The sequence below is a fragment of the Ambystoma mexicanum genome, chromosome 1p, assembly GCF_040938575.1.
Source record: "Ambystoma mexicanum isolate Mex_15411 chromosome 1p, UKY_AmexF1_1, whole genome shotgun sequence".
Lineage (NCBI taxonomy): Eukaryota > Metazoa > Chordata > Amphibia > Caudata > Ambystomatidae > Ambystoma > Ambystoma mexicanum.
The window spans coordinates 1338579065-1338597407 of record NC_090921.1 but is presented as its reverse complement, the minus strand read 5'-3'; the positions used below and the strand labels follow the sequence as shown (position 1 = coordinate 1338597407).

General features: G+C 45.6%; 1 protein-coding gene across 1 annotated transcript in view; it reads right to left on the bottom strand.

Moving 5' to 3' along the window:
* LOC138453982 (germ cell-specific gene 1-like protein) overlaps nucleotides 1-17454 on the bottom strand; it is a 203206-nt gene extending 185752 nt beyond the window's left edge. The window contains exons 1-2 of the mRNA XM_069607007.1: nucleotides 17174-17454; nucleotides 4446-4821 (exon numbers count right to left, since the gene is read on the bottom strand). Coding sequence (XP_069463108.1) covers nucleotides 4446-4767 — 322 coding nt within the window. The 5' untranslated portion in view covers nucleotides 4768-4821; nucleotides 17174-17454. The remainder of the gene's footprint in view (nucleotides 1-4445; nucleotides 4822-17173) is intronic.
* Nucleotides 17455-18343: the final 889 nt, after the last annotated feature.

Below are 18343 nucleotides of genomic sequence, written 5' to 3'. Positions count from 1 at the left end.
TGCGCTACTTCTCCCGTGTACCTGACCCCTGTTTGTCCATTGGATTGCTCTCGCCAACCGTTTTGGACACTGTGCTGTAGTCTTCCTGTGTACCAGTCTTCAGCCTGTATTCCGGATTGCTTCTCGTCTGCTGTTTGGATACCTCTGCCTTATTGATCCTCCGTGTACCATTTCCCCGGACCGCTTACTGGACTGCCTGTTTTCTGCGGGGTACAATTCCACATGATACCTCCAGACCCTATCGACCAGCCAACACCCTGCAAGGATTCCTGGTTCCACTCCTCTGAAGATCACTGTGATAGCACAGGGGTTTTTGTGCCTACGGGCTTTTTCCCCTCCTGGTCGTTCCCGGGGAGGGGCCCCTTGGTCTCCCTTTTGGGGGGCACGGTGGCTTCCTCCCGGGGTCGTCCCTATCTACATAAAAAAAAGGCGCGATCACGAAGAAAGGAAAAGAAGGGCTCTTGGAAGGAAGAAAAAGGTGAGGAGTCGGGGGGGGGGAGATCTCGGAATCTACATTGTCGGACGAAGATATCACCGAACCCAGTGACAGTGATAACTATCACAGATGAAGTGCGTGATAAAGCTATCACAGAGGAAGTGCATGTAGCTGCTAGTACAGTGAGCATGGTAGAATGCTATCACAGATGAAGTGTGTGATAATGTTATCACAGAGGAAGTGCATGCAGCTGCTAGTACAGTGAGCATGTGAGAATGCTATCACAGAGGAAGTGCGTGACAATGCTATCACAGAGGAAGTGCGTGATAATGCTATCACAGAGTAAGTGCATGCAGCTGCTAGTACAGTGAGCATGTGAGAATGCTATCACAGAGGAAGTGCGTGACAATGCTATCACAGAGGAAGTGCGTGATAATGCTATCACAGAGGAAGTGCATGCAGCTGCTTGCACAGTGAGCATGTGAGAATACTATCACAGAGGATGTGCAAGAAACTGCTAGAACAGTGTGTGTGGTTTGCCTAAATCAGTTCCAGTGGAGGCACTATGCCTTGAACTTGGTGTACCGTCTCTGGCATCGCTTTGGAAGATTGCCTGTTGCAAGTTCTATTTTAAGATCAAATTTGAGGAAGACAAGGTTAACTCTATACTAGCTTTGGTCGCAACACATGCTCTATATAGACATAGAAATGCTGCTCATGCAGGTTTATTTAACACGTGGAGATCCATTGATGTGAAAGTGAACTAGCCACTCCCATTGAGTCCAATTTAGGAAGCTTCTATAATGATCTCAAACGAAAGACCAAAATTTGGGGTCGAAGAAATTCCATTGAGAAACTCACTGCAAAGAAAAGACACTTGGTATACTCCACTCAGGCCCATCAAATAGAACAACCACGGAGCTATCTGTTAAAACTAAGCAATCCCTCCTTAAATCGATTTGTCTTGTACTTACGTTTCAATATCGATAAGAATATACGGGAGCCTGGCAGAAAGTACCAGCAGAAGAAAGAAAGTGTTGCCTTTCTCAAACTGATGTTGAAACAGCCGGCATATGTTGACTGGTTGTCCCAGCATTATGACTGAATATCAACGAGGATGTGCTCACTTTTGTCAAAGGCTGGAAAATGTTACTTCAGATCAGTTCTGGTCCAGGATTCACTCCGCCGACTCACTAGTTATCAGAGGAGCGGCTTTTTTTGTTTGGAAATCAGCACTGCTGAAATTTCCGGCACTGTAGATTTGAGACATGAACTATGTTGCTATGCAGACTATTAATTGTGACTGTATTATATTGTGCAAGGAAAAGGGCACACTGATATTAATATTATGAATTTGTATTATATGTTCGTGGGAAATGTAAAACTGATCTTTTTATTTTTTTTAATGTAATTGTGTCTAGTGAAATAATTGTACGTGTAGTGTAAAAGGCTACAAAATAGCCATATGCATTAAATAAAAAAATATATTAAAAAAACAGTGAGTGTGGGAGAATGCTAATGCAACAGAAGTGCGTGAGAATGCCATCGCTGAGGAGGTGCATGAAACTGCAAGTATACAGTGAGTGTGTGAGCGTCTTCATTCGAGAATCCTAGTACATTGAGCCTGTGTGAGCGCTAACACAGCGCCGGTGTGTTTTTCCATACAGAGAGCGTGCATTCGGCTGCTACTATAGTTGCCGTGTGTGAGAATCTTCATACAGTGAAAGTGTGTCAGAATCCTGGTTCATTGCTGGTTAGAGCGCATTCTAATACAGTCTAAGACAAAGGTCACCCATCCCTCCTGATGTTAGTTGATCTTTCGGCGGCCTTTGACCTGGTTGATCATTCCCTTCCGGTCACCAGGTTACGAGACCTGGTGGGCTGCTCAGGAGCTGCTGCCCAATGGTTTGCTTCCTTTTTGGGCTCCGTAATGCTAGGGTTGCTGTTCATGATGCAGGACCTGCCCCCGCTGCCGTCTCCTGTGGGGTCCCACAGGGATCCTGCATCTCACCTACTCTTTCTAATATTTACATTCTGCCTTTCCTGACGCTCCTGGGTCTCCAGTATACCAACTACGCTGATGATACCCAGGTGGTACTGAAGCTCTCCGGCATCTATACTCAGAATGCGGCGACCATTGAGGAGATCTATGGCTCCATTCAGGCCTGGATGACTGACAACACCCTTGCCTTGAATACTGAAAAAACAGAGCTGCTGAATGTTGCCTCAGGGCGTAGGCTGAAAGAACTGCCTGCTGACTACCAGAGCTTCACCATCGCCGACACCAACATTTCGGTGGCAAAAGTGCGAAGACCCTGGGTGTCATGCTCGACGCTGAGCTTACTATGAAACATCATGTTACATCTCTGTGGGCCACCTGTGGCTATATCAATAAACTCCTCGGCCACATCCGCCCTCTTGTTTCATACAAGAATATTTCTCTGTTCGCCACTGCATTGGTGAACTTGTGTCTGGACTACTTTAATAGTCTGTTCCTGGGTACCTCCCATGCAAACATTGCAGCATTACAGGTGATTCAAAATGGAGTAGTGCGCGCAGCATGTGGTCTTGCAAGACGCGATTATATCACTAATGTCAGGAGGGAGCTTCATTGGCTCCCTGTGTAACATCGTGTTACTCATAAAGTTTGAATTTGTATTTGTATTTTATTTATTTGTAATGCGCACCTAACCCAAGGGTAGCCAGGCGCAAAGGCAGCAAGAGGGTTGCAAAGCTTGGTTACATGCAGTATGGTGAAGGTCCAGCTAGGGTTAACCTAAGTTCTAACCTTGAGCCACAGGCAGGGCCGGCCTTAGGGGCAGCAGCGCCCTGGGCGGATTGGCACCCCCCCTTCCCTGCGCGCCCCTGGTCAACAGGGGGCGTGGCCACGGAGTGACACTTATTATTTTTATTTTTCATTTTTTTTAAGCCTCCTTGCTCCTGCGAGGAGGCAATTCTATGAATAGGGTACATTAGCACCCTATTGTTTCTAAATGCGCTCCGCTGCCGCAGGCGCATTGCCTAACAATGAGGTGCCTGCCGCCACTACGCCAGCTCGGGGGAGCCCTTGAAAGACTCCCCAGAGCTGGCGTGGCGGGGGGCTAAGGTGCCTTTTGTTGGTGAAGGCGCCCGTGGCGGTAGGGCGCATTTGGTGAAAATCGGGTGCTAAGCACCCGATTGACTTTTAATGCGCCCGCCTGCTGCGCCTTCTCCCGCTACGCCAGTTCGGGGGAGCCCTTTAAAGACTCCCCCGAGCTGGCGTGGCAGGGGCTAATGGTGCCCTGGGGGGCGCGGCGCCCCGGGCGGTCGCCCGGCTCGCCCCCCCTAAGGCCGGGCCTGGCCACAGGTACATGAACAATGAGGCACCTTCATACCTCATCGACCGCGGTTTACCGGCCCAGCCGTCTCCTCAGGTCCTCCGATCAGGCGAGACTCCACCAACCCAAATTCAGGCTGAAGGGGGTTGCTGGGACCACGTTCACCATCCAGGGTCCTCTAGCCTGGAATGCTCGTCCTAAAAATGAAAATAAATAAATAAGCGTGTGACAGAAGTGTGTGCGTGAATCCGAGCAATGTGCGAGACTTTGCTTTCAACGCACATGCGTGGAGCTGCAAGTACAATGCAATGCCCAAATGTGTGAGATTGGAGTGCGCGTTCCTCAGATTGCTGGTGCCGTGATCTCTCTCGGATTGGCCTATAGGGCAATGGCCAAAGTGCAGGCACTCCATGCTAGAATGGGCCACTTTTTTTGGGTCAAAATGGGAGAGTAACTTGGTCACAGTAGGCAAGTTTCATGCGATTTCACTGTCAGCTAATAATTTAGTCTAGTGAACAAAGATTTTTTAGAATGCACAACTTGCAGTGCATTTAACAAAAAAGCTCCAGCTTGGGCACTACCCAAACAGTGTGCCACAAAAGGAACGCATTGCTGTTTGAGAGTGTCGGCTGCTTTTTCACAGGTGCCTGCGCCAGCTGTGTGTGCCCCGCCTACTCCTGCGGTCTTCTTACCTTCCTGGTGCATTTCGCAGGATTGCCAGAAGCCTGTGTGGAAGTAGCCGAAGGAGAACTTGTCGTCGCCCGTCTCCCAGTTGTAATGTACGGCATTGGGGTCCTGGGTCCCATTCAGCTCCCCCGAGTCGCCAAAGCTACCGTTGAGGTTCAGCTTCAGGCAGTTCTTGCTCTTCGCCACCGAGAGGCACGGGGGCTTCACCACCTTGTGGGTGCCCTCGCACCAGTAGCTGGTGAAGAAAGCGCCCACCGATGACGCAAGCGCCAGCGAGTTCAGAACCACGGACAGGGCCGCGCGGGCTCTCCTGCTGAGCTGGATCATGGCGCGCAGCGGCCAAGTGTCGACTGTCCGACGTCACTCATGGAAAAAGATGAACTGCAAACAAAGCAGAAACAGGTTATTGCCCTCATTGTGAACCACTTTTAATTTCTTCTATCGTAGTCACTCGTCTTCTTTAGCTTGTTATTCAAAAATGATGACAGTAGAAATAATTGTTACCGATTCTAAGATTATCGTAGCAATACGGTTTATACTAATAACATTTATAGAATGACAGTTATACATTTTCTGTGTATTTATATAGCATTGAAGACCATATTTTTTGCAATTTCTATCATTCTAACATAGTATCTTACTTTGATATCTGTTTTACGCTTGCCAATAATAAGATTGCTTAATCATGAAATGCTAATTTCCACATTTAATAATATTTGTCTTGTGCGCCTCCTTCCTTTGGCACAATGGCTCTTTTGTTGGCACAAACACTTCTAAAAAGGTTAGAAGCACATGTATGCCTTATTTATGTATTTATTTATTTATTTATTTGTTTTAGTTCATCAAGAACCTTTACACAATATAAAATGTGATATACAACAGTGAAACAGTTAAAACACATTTAGAACAGCAATACGAGGGTACATTCATACGTACATATACTGGTATCCTTAGACTGGTATACATACTCTTATGCATATAGATGCAGATACAGGTGCCACTGTGCCACCATACACCTAACCATAACTCCACGATTCTTAACATGCATAATTAATACATGTATACAGAGAGAGTTGGTTTGGTAAATGGGGACGGTGAACAATAGTTGCATGTGTGTATTGGGGTCAAACCTAGTTGGTAAGCAACAGAGTGCTGCAGTAATAGGTTAGGAGGGCTAGCCTCATTACAAGAACGACGGTATGGGTACTAATGGCGCCAATTCCATTACCGTTTCTACGGATGCGCAAGAACTGGCCGTAAGGTAAGTTCTGTCGCAACCCTGTAGGTTGAAAACTCGAAAAAATGAAGGAGGGTATTTCTGTCAGTTGGCTGTCACTTAGACCTAGGGCTTGGTACAGGTACATCGATGATGTGTTCGTTGTCTGGAGGGGCACAAGTGATTCATTAGTACGATTCCATCAATGGTTGAACACTTGTTATGATATGATATGATATGGCATTTGTAACGCGCCTATACACAAGTGTTTCAAGGTGCGACGAGGCAGGGAGGGGGGAAACAAGGGGAGGACAGACAACGATCCTACTAGGCCAGGTGTCATTTAGATCGCGCAAGTGCAGGGGTGGGGGGAGGGAAAAGTGCAAGGGGAAAGGGGAGGGGGGAAGTGCAGTACAAGTAAGTAGAATAAAATAAATAAATAGGGCCAGCTGGTGGCAAGTACAAGGTAAGTGCAGGCAAGTGCTGGGAAGGGGGGGCTGTAGGGATACAGAGACAGTCCCGCAGTGCAGGGGTTGCCAGGGAGGCAGTGCAAGTGGAGAGTGGCTGGGCCCAGAACCGAGGTCGGTGAGAGTGGCCCAGTTGCAGATTCAGTGCAGTTTCAGTGAAGAATTTAGCAGGGGAGAGGGAGAGAGAAAGCAGAAGCAAAGAGGAAGGCTTTGAGGTGCTTCCGGAACCGGAGATGGTTCTCCTCAAGTTTCAGGGAGACAGGAAGGCTGTTCCAGAGGGAGGCCCCTGCCGCTGAGAGAGATCTACCCCCAGCTTGTTGCTTCGAGAAGCGGCTGACCCTGAGGGAGTTGGAGACGGATGAGCGAAGGGCTCGGGAAGGAAGATATTTAGGAGGAGAGAGTTGAAGGTATTTAGGCCCCAGGCCCCAGAAGGCCTGTGAACAATGCAGAGGGTTTTGAACAAACACATATTAAATTTACGATGGATTGGTACAGCACACAGGTTAGCTTCTTAGATCTGCTTATTCAAAAATCTAACAGTAAACTGGTTACAACACTCTATCGAAAGCCAACTGACAGAAATACCCTCCTTCATTTTTTGAGTTTGCATCCTACAGGGTTGCGACAGAACTTACCTTACGGCCAGTTCTTGCGCATCCGTAGAAACAGTACTGCCAAAGATGAATTTAAAAAGCATGCAGAAGATTTGAGAAAAAGGTTGTTGGAAAGAGGGTACCCTAAAATACTTGTGAAGGATAATCTAAAGAGGGCCATTAATACAAATAGGGATACCTGCTTAGTGCCTTGGGAAAAACCTAAGCAGGAGAGATTAGACTGTGTGACTACCTTCAACCCGGTGAGCAATGAAATCAAAAAGATAGTGAATCGAAACTGGGATTTAATTAAACAGCCAGGAAGTTTACAGAAGAGACCGATGTTTGCCTTTAAGAAAAATCAAAACCTTAAACAGCAACTTGTACATACATATGTAGATAAGACCCGGGAACAAACTGTATTAAATCAGTGGGGTCTACCATCAATAGTAGGACACCACGAATGTGGTAACTGTGTAGTGTGCCCCCGCACAGAGACACGGCTGGAGTTTAACCATGGTACAAAAAGGTGGCAACTAAGAAATCATACTAATTGTAGAACAAGGAATGTGATGTGTATATAATCAGTTGCCCATGTGACCTATTGTACATGAGAAAAACAACCAGAGAGGTAAGGCAACGTATTGGTGAACATCGGAGCTGTATTCGGAACAGAATGGCAGATAAACCTCTAGTGGATCACTTTATCCAACACAAACATAAGGAAACCAATTTAAAATGGTTTGTCTTGCAAAGTTTCAGACCACAAAAGAGTGGTGGTGATATGGCGAGTGTTCTCTCCATGGAATAGAACAACTCTGGATTTACAGATTGGACACGGTGAAACATGGACTTAATATATCTGTGGAGTGGAATGCACTTATAACCCGCTAACTACCTGGACATTTTTCTACATCTTCCCTGTATATGGGTAGTAAATGAGAGTCAGATTAATTGTTTTCATCACATGATTATAGCCGAGATCACCGGGATGTAGTATAGAAGAGATGCTCCTTCGTTTTTCAGGGCTTTGTCAAGTATATAATAGCTAGTAGACATAGCTCTCAGTTGTTTTTCAGTTGCTTTTGAGGCATTTCATCCCTAAGAAACCAAACAGAAGTGAGTATATTGTATGCAAAATGGTACAAGACACATGATCCATTAGTACTGATCCTTTCTGCCTGAGTGGATGACAGCATAGGAATACGAAGAAAAAAAGAGTGAGAAAAAAGAGTTAAAGAAATGTTCGGGAGTCTGCATCACAATATGATTAAGAGGCATATGCCGATCTGCCTGTGAGGTGGCACTATGGGGTAGTAATAAGAAACACATTTTGTTTTCTTTTGGGTAAATCTCAGGCTCTAATTGCATGCCACTCGGCATAATGCATGCACACGGTGGTGCGTCTCATGTGATTGTGAACTGATGCTTACCGAGCAGTTTGGGAGAGCGCATTGCTGGAGGCAGAAGGGAGAGAAAGACGCGTGATGCGAGGACTCTTAGTATTTCACCTTTCTGCCTGCAATTGATGACAGCATATGAATATGAAAAAAGATTAAAAGACATGTTCAGGAGTCTGTGTCGCAATACGATTTAGAGGCCTCTATGCCCATCTGCCTTCGAGGCGGCATTATGAGTTAGTCCTAAGAAACAAGATTTGGTGTCCTTTTGGGTAAATCTCTGGCTCCAATTTCATGCCACTCGGTGGTGCACCCTATATGTTTGTGAATTGATGCTTACCGAGCAGTTTTGAATAGTGCATTTCTGGAGGTAGAAGGGAGAGAAATATGCGTGATGCGAGTCCTCTCTCTACCTTCATGATGCACTGTATAAAGTAGTCAAGTAGTGACGCGTCCCTTGCAATTTTTATGCGACGATATACGGAAAAAGGAGGGATTCGGTACCTGATGAGGCGAGAGCTTAGGAGTAGCATTCCCACGCGTTGAGAGGTGAGTACACAAGGTGTCATTAATAGTCTTGACTGTGAAGCTTCTAGGGGCCCTTTTATAATAAAAATAGAGGGTGATGTTATCTAATGCATAGGTACGGGAATACTGAGTAATTTCTCTGTATGCATGCCATTATTCTGTTAGTCTCATGGATATGCGTACAGAGTATATATGACTAGGCTTCGTTAGGAACCACGAGTAAAAACGAACGTGTTATCGAGTGCCATAATATGAGAAATATTGTATAGGGATTGGCCTTTCTTGTACACAGCGGCTTTCTATTAAGCGAGAGACTAAGTGAGATGCTAGTACAAAATAGACACGCTCTATGGAATTGTAGGGGAAAGTATATTCTGGCATTACATGAGAATGACCTTATGATGCAGACACTAGAGAGTGTGCTATAACCTATGCTCTTATATGATGTTGCACTAGGAATTTGGTGGCGGCTCATGCCGTAGAAGTTTGAGGAAGGAATACCAATTTTGGGAGCCTGCCTATACAATCAAGAATTAGTTTTGAATGGACTTCATTTTTCACTTTGAATGTTAGTATCCTGATGCATTGAGGTGATGGTAGTTGCTAGGGCAGACATGGATATACTTAGCCCATATATATCTTTTCCATTATAGGGTGACAAGGAATATATGACCAGATTATTTGGGGAATAAAGAATCCCTTCTGATCAAGTGACGATACGTTGCAACGCTTTGAAGGCGATGCCAAGAACGTTGTATTAAACATTTTTGAGTAAGTATTTTATTCATTTAGAGTTCAAATCACAACCTGAATGGAACAGGTTATAGAGTTTTGTTGCATCCTTTGGGTGAGGGTAAATGTTATTACTTTCCCACATGGTTGTGAATAGGATTTTTCCAGAGGTATCAGCATGTTTGTAATGTCAATAAATAACATTCAAAATGGTGATTCAATGATTACTTTTGAGAATCATGTTCATTCACATTAAATTTGTCAAATTAATAAGCAGGGAATGGCTTGATTTTAGAGTGTTAATGGTATTTTATTGTATTTTATTGCTTTTTAGGTGGTGTAACTCACCCTACTTTGTTAAATGGGAATTACTTAATTCCCCATTTCGGTCCTGATGAAGGCTGCTTTACCAAATGGACAAATATGGTGAAGTCCAAACAGACAGCCGAAACACATGTTGACAACTAGATCTGTGTAATTGATTATACATAGACAGAACCATTTAAGAGTCTATTTGAGGGTACTTTACAGTGTTATTATATATATTGTTGACCAAGTGGTCATAGAGACAGGTGTGACATGTACGTTTTTTAAGAAAGTGATGTTTGAATGGATGATAGGAGTGATTGTATGTGAGTTGAATTGTGTATGAATTGTGGAGATATTGTTTTTATGAATTGATATTATACATGTGTATATGAACATAATAAAAAAATAATGTGGTACTACATTGTGACATTTATTGGTATAACTAAAACGATAAATGTATTAGAAGTGCCATTCCCTATCCCAGAGGCCCATTTTTGTGTGTTCTTAAAGTACCTCACCTGGGGGGCCAGGGGTACATACCAGGCACCCCTTTGTTTACAAACAGCTTCAAAACAAGCCTTAGTGTTTCGAGACCACCCCATTGTAACCTTCCAACCCTTCCTGTGTTGCCCCTATTTCCCCCTTTCCCATCCTCTTATGTTCGTTCACCTTGCTTTTTACTTTCCTCCAACTGGCAGGCTCAGACTGGCCTACAGGGCAATAGGGCAAAGCCCGAACCAAAAATGCACAAATGCTGGTGTGGGACAGTTTTTTGGTCAAAGTGGGCCACATTTGTGACACATGTGGGCCAGTTTGATGAGTTACTTTACCATGCGGCTAGTAGTTTTGACTATTGAGTCACTGAATAAATATCTTTAAAATGCACAATTTGCCTCACATTTTATCACCACTCTCCCCCCGTGGGCACTAATCAAACAGTGTCACAAAAGGAATGAATGGCCATTTGCAACTGTGGGCCACTTTTTCATTGGTGCCCAAGACCATGTTATGCCTCAGTCCGACCCTGGCAGCTGACCAAGGCCTGGATACCCTTGGAGAGGGCACAGTACACCACCCCAAAAACAAAACTTGGCGCTCTGAAATTGCTAATGTGGCCGTTTGGTGCATTATAAAAGCAGATTAGTATGACATAACATTTGGCACCGTATAAAATATTTCTAAATAACATAATTCTGAAAAATTCACTGTAGTATGTTTTTCCAGATGTGCAGTCTAATTTTAAATGGAGAGGAGAGGAGAGGAGAGGGAAATTGACATGTAAATGCGAAGCATAATGCATTTACGCTTCCTATTCCCACTCTGCCACATTTTGCAGCGGTGGCCAGATGGAGGAGGGGCATGGAGCAGAGATAAGGTTGCTGCAGTGCATTCCTCCTCTGCTTTATCGGTGCTTTTCATTGGACGCCTGCATGCGATTTTGTAACGCATAATTGGCAGGCTGTGTTTACTATTTCACAGGACGGGTGGAAAATGTGAGCGTAAAAGCGGGGTCGCCTTCCTTTACTCTTTCCATCTCCCCTCCTCTTTGTGAATGTTTACACTTGCATACAGGGGACCCCACGGCACACAGGTGCTAGCATTAGAGTTCAATGTAAAATGGGTCTGTGGCGGTCACTTTCAAAGATATGCTAACTGCATACAGGGCACGCCAACGCTTGCACTCACGCGCTACTGGTCCGCTGCATGGAATGTTCAACAATCACACAGTGGAGTGTAATTGTTTAGATTAATTGAAGGCGAAATGGCCTTTACTTTTCACTTTTACTCTGCTTTCTGAAGCAAAATACTGCCTGCAATTCCACTTTGCACGCAGCTTCTTACAATCAATTCCAATGGAACCCGTCTGGTCTTTACCAGGCGCTAAACCAAAGGGGCATTCTATTGAAATGTCTGGCTTTCCGCCTGCGTGACAATCTCATGCAGACGTAAAACCGAGTGCTAAGCAAAGCGAACATGGAAACTCTACTTTGCTGCCCTCCTTTGCCTTAGAACAGCAGGGACACGAGATGAAGCACAAAATATAATCATGACGCTTTTACGTTTTCATTTCGCCCAACACTGATTAAAAAATCGCCCCCTGTAAGTAGGGCAACCGGATTTTCAATTTTAAAAAAAGGAACCGCCAACAACACAAAAAAGGGACGAACCCACTCACACCCCCTCATCCCTATTAGCAGGGACGTCATTTCACCAAAATGCCAGGGGTAGCGGAAGTGACTTCACACAACCCTTGATGACATCACAGGAAATGATGTCATTTGACCCCACCCCTAAGTGATATCGCAGGAAGCGATGGAACACGACCTTTCACCCAATGACAAAACAGGAAGTGGCATCACATAGCATTGTACACTATGATAAATATGGTTACGATATCACTATAATGTGATGTACATTTCATACAAGAATGGATAGCCATATGTATCGTTAAGATCAGTGTGTATGGGCCCATATTACCAAATTACTGTGAATGCAAGCAGACGCCCATGACCAAATGATAATGATGTGTTATTATATAGCACTTACGCTTAAGCGCTTTATATAGAAAAAATATACACCCAATATCACCCGACCTGTGTTGGTACTCATTTATCGACCTCAGAAGGATGAGAGGCTGAGTTCAGGCATTTAATAACAGACTAAATCAATGACTCACCTCCTGAAGTGTGCCTGAAATAAACCTTTCATGAGTCTAGCAATTATTGTATAGAATTCCAGAAAGACACATGATTTGGTATTCCTAGTCTTTCTTATTTAGGGTCAGTGCTGAAAGTGTTAGCCTTGTGGCACTCCTGTTCTTATTTTTCTTCTTTTTTTAAGGGGCCTGAACAAGAAAGCCAGACACTTCAGAGGTAAAGAGCCACATGGTGCTGGCCACAGCCCAGGAGCTTGCATTACAAAAAAAAAATATGTTTTTCAAACATTTTTTAGAGGTCGCAAGGGAGACCACAGAGGTCGCAAGGGAGACCTCAGAGGTCGCAGTTGCGACCTCTGGCGACACCTAAATGACGTCCCTGCCTATTAGCCCGACCTGCTCTGCTCATCCGACAGTTTCTGCATAAAAATTGCGCGATGCAAGCATGCTATATTTTAAGTAATACTGATGGATGTATTTTAATGTTATATGTATACAATGAACTTTATCGTTATTGGTAATTAGTGTGAAAAGTTGAGCATATCGACTATAACACTTAAAGCTGTAAATAGCAAAGGAGCTGTTGCCCTAATTGACGTTACATGCCCTGCTATTTACTAGTTTCTCAGCCTGTCTCAGTGGCGTAAGCAGTTAATGCATGTGGCTGGCATCTGAACGGTTGGGGGTTTGAGCCTGTCCTCAAATGAGAACATTCTGAAAATCTAATTTAGTTTATATTTGTGGGCAATTAAAAAAAAAAACGGGCTCACCTTCCCTTGCCCCAAAACCGGGACAAGGTTTTTAAATAAAAAAAAACTCTCTTGACAGGTGGACAGAGGGCCCAATTCCTGCACAGTCCAAGCAAAGCCGGGACGTCTGTCACCCTACCTGTAAGTGAATACAAAGGGGGCCACTTTAGAATGGGCTGGAGGATAAAATAAAAGCAGGGTATAATCAGTGCTTAATTTGTGGGGGTGTTTGCCAGGGCTCAGCCCTCATGCTTATTTCTGAGTCCCGGCACTTATTGTCTCTTACTCATATTGATTATGAAGTGATGATACCCAGAGCTTCCACCCAAAGAGCAGGTGCAAGCTGTAGTTTAACCCCAAATGTGTCGACACCATGCGGAGCAGCTATGGGTGGTGGCAGCAATGGTGGGGAACTGCCCGCCCGCAGTGTCACAAGCTTGCTAGAAAATATTTGGGCCCTGCCACTTAATTTCATGCAGATTAAGCACTGGGTATAATGATTTTACGACTTCATGTTTCGCTCCAGCCCATTTCTCTGCAGAAACGAGGCGTAGGACTGGCAGGGAGCAGAGTTAACATCTGCGCCGTGCTTTCCTCTTACGTCTTGCTGAGGCGTAGGACTGGCATGGAGCAGAGTTAACATCTGCGTCGTGCTTTCCTCCTACGTCTTGCCGAGGCGTAGGACTGGCATGGAGCAGAGTTAACATCTGCGCCGTGCTTTCCTCCTACGTCTTGCCGAGGCGTAGGACTGGCATGGAGCAGAGTTAACATCTGCGCCGTGCTTTCCTCCTACGTCTTGCCGAGGCGTAGGACTGGCATGGAGCAGAGTTAACATCTGCGCCGTGCTTTCTTCCTACGTCTTGCCGAGGCATAGGACTGGCATGGAGCAGAGTTAACATCTGCGCCGTGCTTTCCTCCTACGTCTTGCCGAGGCGTAGGACTGGCATGAAGCAGAGTTAACATCTGCGCCGTGCTTTCCTCCTACGTCTTGCCGAGGCGTAGGACTGGCATGGAGCAGAGTTAACATCTGCGCCGTGCTTTCCTCCTACGTCTTGCTTGTGCACTTCATTTTAACGATTAGATTTTGTGGAAGCAAAAGCCTGTATCAGGAACGCACACGTCTAAAGGAATTAGTGTTGGGACTAGTATGTAATACAAATTGGGAAATAGCTGCAGTTGTGTGGTTAGAAAGGTGATCTTCCACTGTCACCTGGGTGAAGAGCAAGTAGTTGAGAGTGCTAACCTCACAGGCTGTGCTTTTATCAACTTAAAGACAAACTTATTAATGTCAGGGACATAATGTGGTTTAAGCATAAATAGTCACAGTTATATTAGTCAAAAATTGTTTTAATCACAATTTTGTTGAGTTTAAACGCAGATTGGTCACACAGGATAGGTCACGTAAGGATAAATCACATTAACGTGGTTTTAAAACACAGTATTTGTTGAGTTTGAGCACATTTGATCACATTTGTGTTAGAGAGTAGGCTAATTTCTACTCTGCATGATACTAAATTGCAAGTAATAACACATGAAAAGGCCGTCCTCAGGGCGTGAACATCTGTATAATTATAACAAGTAAACTTAAATATTTGTTTGTGTAGTTTATTGTCAGCTTTGGTACAATGACTTGTCTGGTTCCTAATCTGTGGTTTGATATGCCAAAATGGTACATGGACGGAGGTTAGTTCATCATATCTCGGTATGCAACCTTATTTACTCATGCAATGTCTTTCAAATTGGTAAGCTGAGTCACGTTTTGCCGTGCTGGGTAATAACGTAGCGTGCCGCTGTTGCAGCGTTGCAGATGTGTTCAAGTCTCTTCTTTAAATAATTGAATAATACTTCTTCAAACTCGCTCAGAGACTGCGTTTGTTGCTGTAAAGAATTGCGCAGCAGTTACTTTGTGACTGATTTGAGCACCGAGAAGTATCCAGTTTGAGGTTTCAGACAATTCGGCCTGAAGAAGGGCCCACGGCCCGAAACGCATTGGCCTTTGTGTGTCTGCCTCTGGACAGCAACCGCTTGCATTTTGCTTTATAAATACATGGATCAAGAAGAATCTGTTGTGTTTGTTCACGTGAATTGATAATATTAATACAAGAGCACGAATGTAGCATAATATGAATACAAGAGCAAGAATGTAGCATGCCTTTGTGCAATATCGCGTGCAGTCAGCTCTGAGGAGGTTCTCCCCGGAGTTTGTCTTAGTCGGTTGGTTTCCACAAGTCTATGGTGGCTACTGACTTGCACATTGACGTATTAACTGTCAGTGCTACTTTAAACGAGGTGGTGTCCACTTTCTCTTTCCGGTGAAACGCCTGCATGGGAGTCCATTTTTAAACGGGCAGAGTATCAAAGCAAGGCACACATGCAGGGCCTAACGCTTTTACGCTACGCTGTCCATGGTCCTTCTTTTTCAAGGCAGAGAAGGAGCATGAAGCTGAGTTTGCATCTCCGCTGTGCTTTCCTCCTCTGGTTGATATGATATGATAGGTTATTTATAACGCGCTTAATACCCAGAGGATTCTAAGCACAGACCCGGGGTTCGAAATCTGTGGTGCTGCATGTCGTCTTGCTTTCAAGGAGAGCATGTTGTCCCTGAGCTATCCTCCCAAGACCAATGCTGGAAAGGTGCAGCATTTTATGCGTGCATGAGATTTTCATTCAGGTGTAAAAAAACATGCATTCCAAAGGAATCTGCCTAGCATTCGGACCTGATATGAGCGGCGGTTTAGCTAGGGACCCATTTGTGAACGCGGCATTCGGACCTGATATGAGCGGCGGTTTAGCTAGAGACCCATTTGTGAACGCGGCATTCGGACCTGATATGAGCGGCGGTTTAGCTAGGGACCCATTTGTGAATGCGGCATTGGGACCTGATATGAGAGGCGGTTTAGCTAGGGTCCCATTTGTGAACACGGCATTCAGACCTGATATGACCGGCAGTGGTTTAGCTAGGGACACATTTGTGAACGCGACATTCAGACCTGATGTGAGCAGCGGTTTAGCTAGGGACCCATTTATGAACGTGACATTCGGACCTGAAATGAGCGGCGGTTTAGCTAGGGACCCATTTGTGAAAGCGGCATTCGGACCTGATATGAGCGGCGGTGGTTCAGCTAGGGACCCATTTGTGAACGCGACATTCAGACCTGATATGAGCAGCGGTTTAGCTAGGGACCCATTTATGAATGTGACATTCGGACCTGATATGAGCAGCGGTTTAGCTAGGGACCCATTTGCGAACGCGGCATTCGGACCTGATATGAGCGGCGGTTTAGCTAGGCAACCATTTGTGAACACGGCATTCAGACCTGATATGAGCGGCAGTGGTTTAGCTGGGGACCCATTTGTGAACGCGACATTCAGACCTGATATGAGCAGCGGTTTAGCTAGGGACCCATTTATGAACGTGACATTCGGACCTGATATGAGCAGCGGTTTAGCTAGGGACCCATTTGTGAAAGCGGCATTGGGACCTGATATGAGCAGCGGTGGTTCAGCTAAGGACCCATTTGTGAACGCACTGCAGAAAAGCTTAATTTGCAGCCGGCGTTTACTCTATGCAAAGTGAAGAGTAAAGTCAACAGTCTTTGCTTTACTTTGCATGCCGCCTTGCAAAAGTTGAAAATAGCATGCAGTGGACTCAACAACACACAGAGCCGGTTCAAGGGGCGGCCATGTGGTGCAGTGGCACATGGGCGCTACAGGTAAAGGGTTGTGGCCATCTCACACAATGAAGTGTGAGCTGGCCGCACCCTGAGCCACTCGCTAATAGAAAGTCATTGACTGGCAATTTACATGACCGTGAGTGACAGAGGGGATCACCAGCACCTATTCAAGAATCACGGCCCGCCATTGCATTCTGGTATTTGTAGTCTACAGAACGTGAAGGCGGGGTGCCCAAAAATCACGCGCAGGGTGCTGGCAGACCTGGGGCCGGCACGAGCGTTGGTAGTCACCGGAATGCAATGTGCATGAATTTTGAAAATGACCCCTAAAGCGTCTGCGTCACTTGTAGTTTGTCACAGTCCCCCCACACAAAACTCCACGTGAATGAATTCTCTTTCGCGGTCTTACCTCAGTCAGCGGGACCCGTAGAGCGAAGCTGTTCTCCAAGAGGGGACCTGCTCGGTAATGATGAGGGGGGTGAAGGAGAGAGCATCTCCGTGACAGGTGGCCCAATTAATTACATCATCCCCCCTCCCCATACGCCCCTGCATCCAGCCCACTTGTCTTGCGGCGGAGACCCCGCTTCTAGATCTCGAAGAGGAGATGAAAGCTGATTAAAACGGCTTCATTATCTGAAGCGGGAGAGCGACTATGCCTCGCGGATTTACATCCCGATCGTGTACGCATCACGAGGCACTTCCGGTATAGCCGCGCCTCTTCCCCATCCCTCTCAGTTTTGTAAATGAGCCCCTGTCCCCAGTCCTAGCACTTGTCTGGTGATGGCACTTTGGGTGCGCGACACCTTGATGTCACCAACTCAAGCGGGAGAGTTCAGAGCGAGAAGAGAGGCTGCCGCGGGAACTTTTATGGTCGTCTTAGGATGTCCAACCCCGGGATAAGGAGCCCCCTACCCCCCCACCCCCGCGACCCCTGCAAGGCTGCTGGACTACGCCCTGTCACCTCATTCTTGGCTATGCCGGACACTCATTTCTTGCTTTTATCCAATATCTTTGTGGTGGAGTTGAGGTCTGCCAGGCTCGGACTGGACTACAGGGCAATAGGGCAATTCACAAAACAAAAGCACAAACGAGCGCATGGGACAGTTTTTCTTTTTAACAAAGTGGGCCACTTTTTTGGGGCTAGTAGTCTTGACCATTGTACTGAATATATATCGTCTTTAAAATGCTCAATTTGCATCACATTTTATCAAAAATCTTCCCCTTGCGTTCTACTCAGACAGTCTGCTACAAAATGAATGAATTGCCATTTGCAACCGTGGGCCACTTTTACATTGGTGCAGGGAGAATTGTATGCCCCAGTCCGACCCTGGACCGTACTGCCCTGTCCTTAAATGCAACCTCCTTCCTGCCACCCTCTCTGGTCCGCCTACAGTTGCCCCACTCCCTTCATCCTCCCAAGCCCATTAATTGGGCACCATTAAACCAGATGGAAAAGACCGCATTATTGCAGCGAATAGAAGCGGTAGGGAACGAGCACAAAGCGCTATATTCACATTTCACATTATTATGCTTTGCCTTTCTCTTTCACTGGCACTCCTTTTTTTCTGGCCCTACTTCT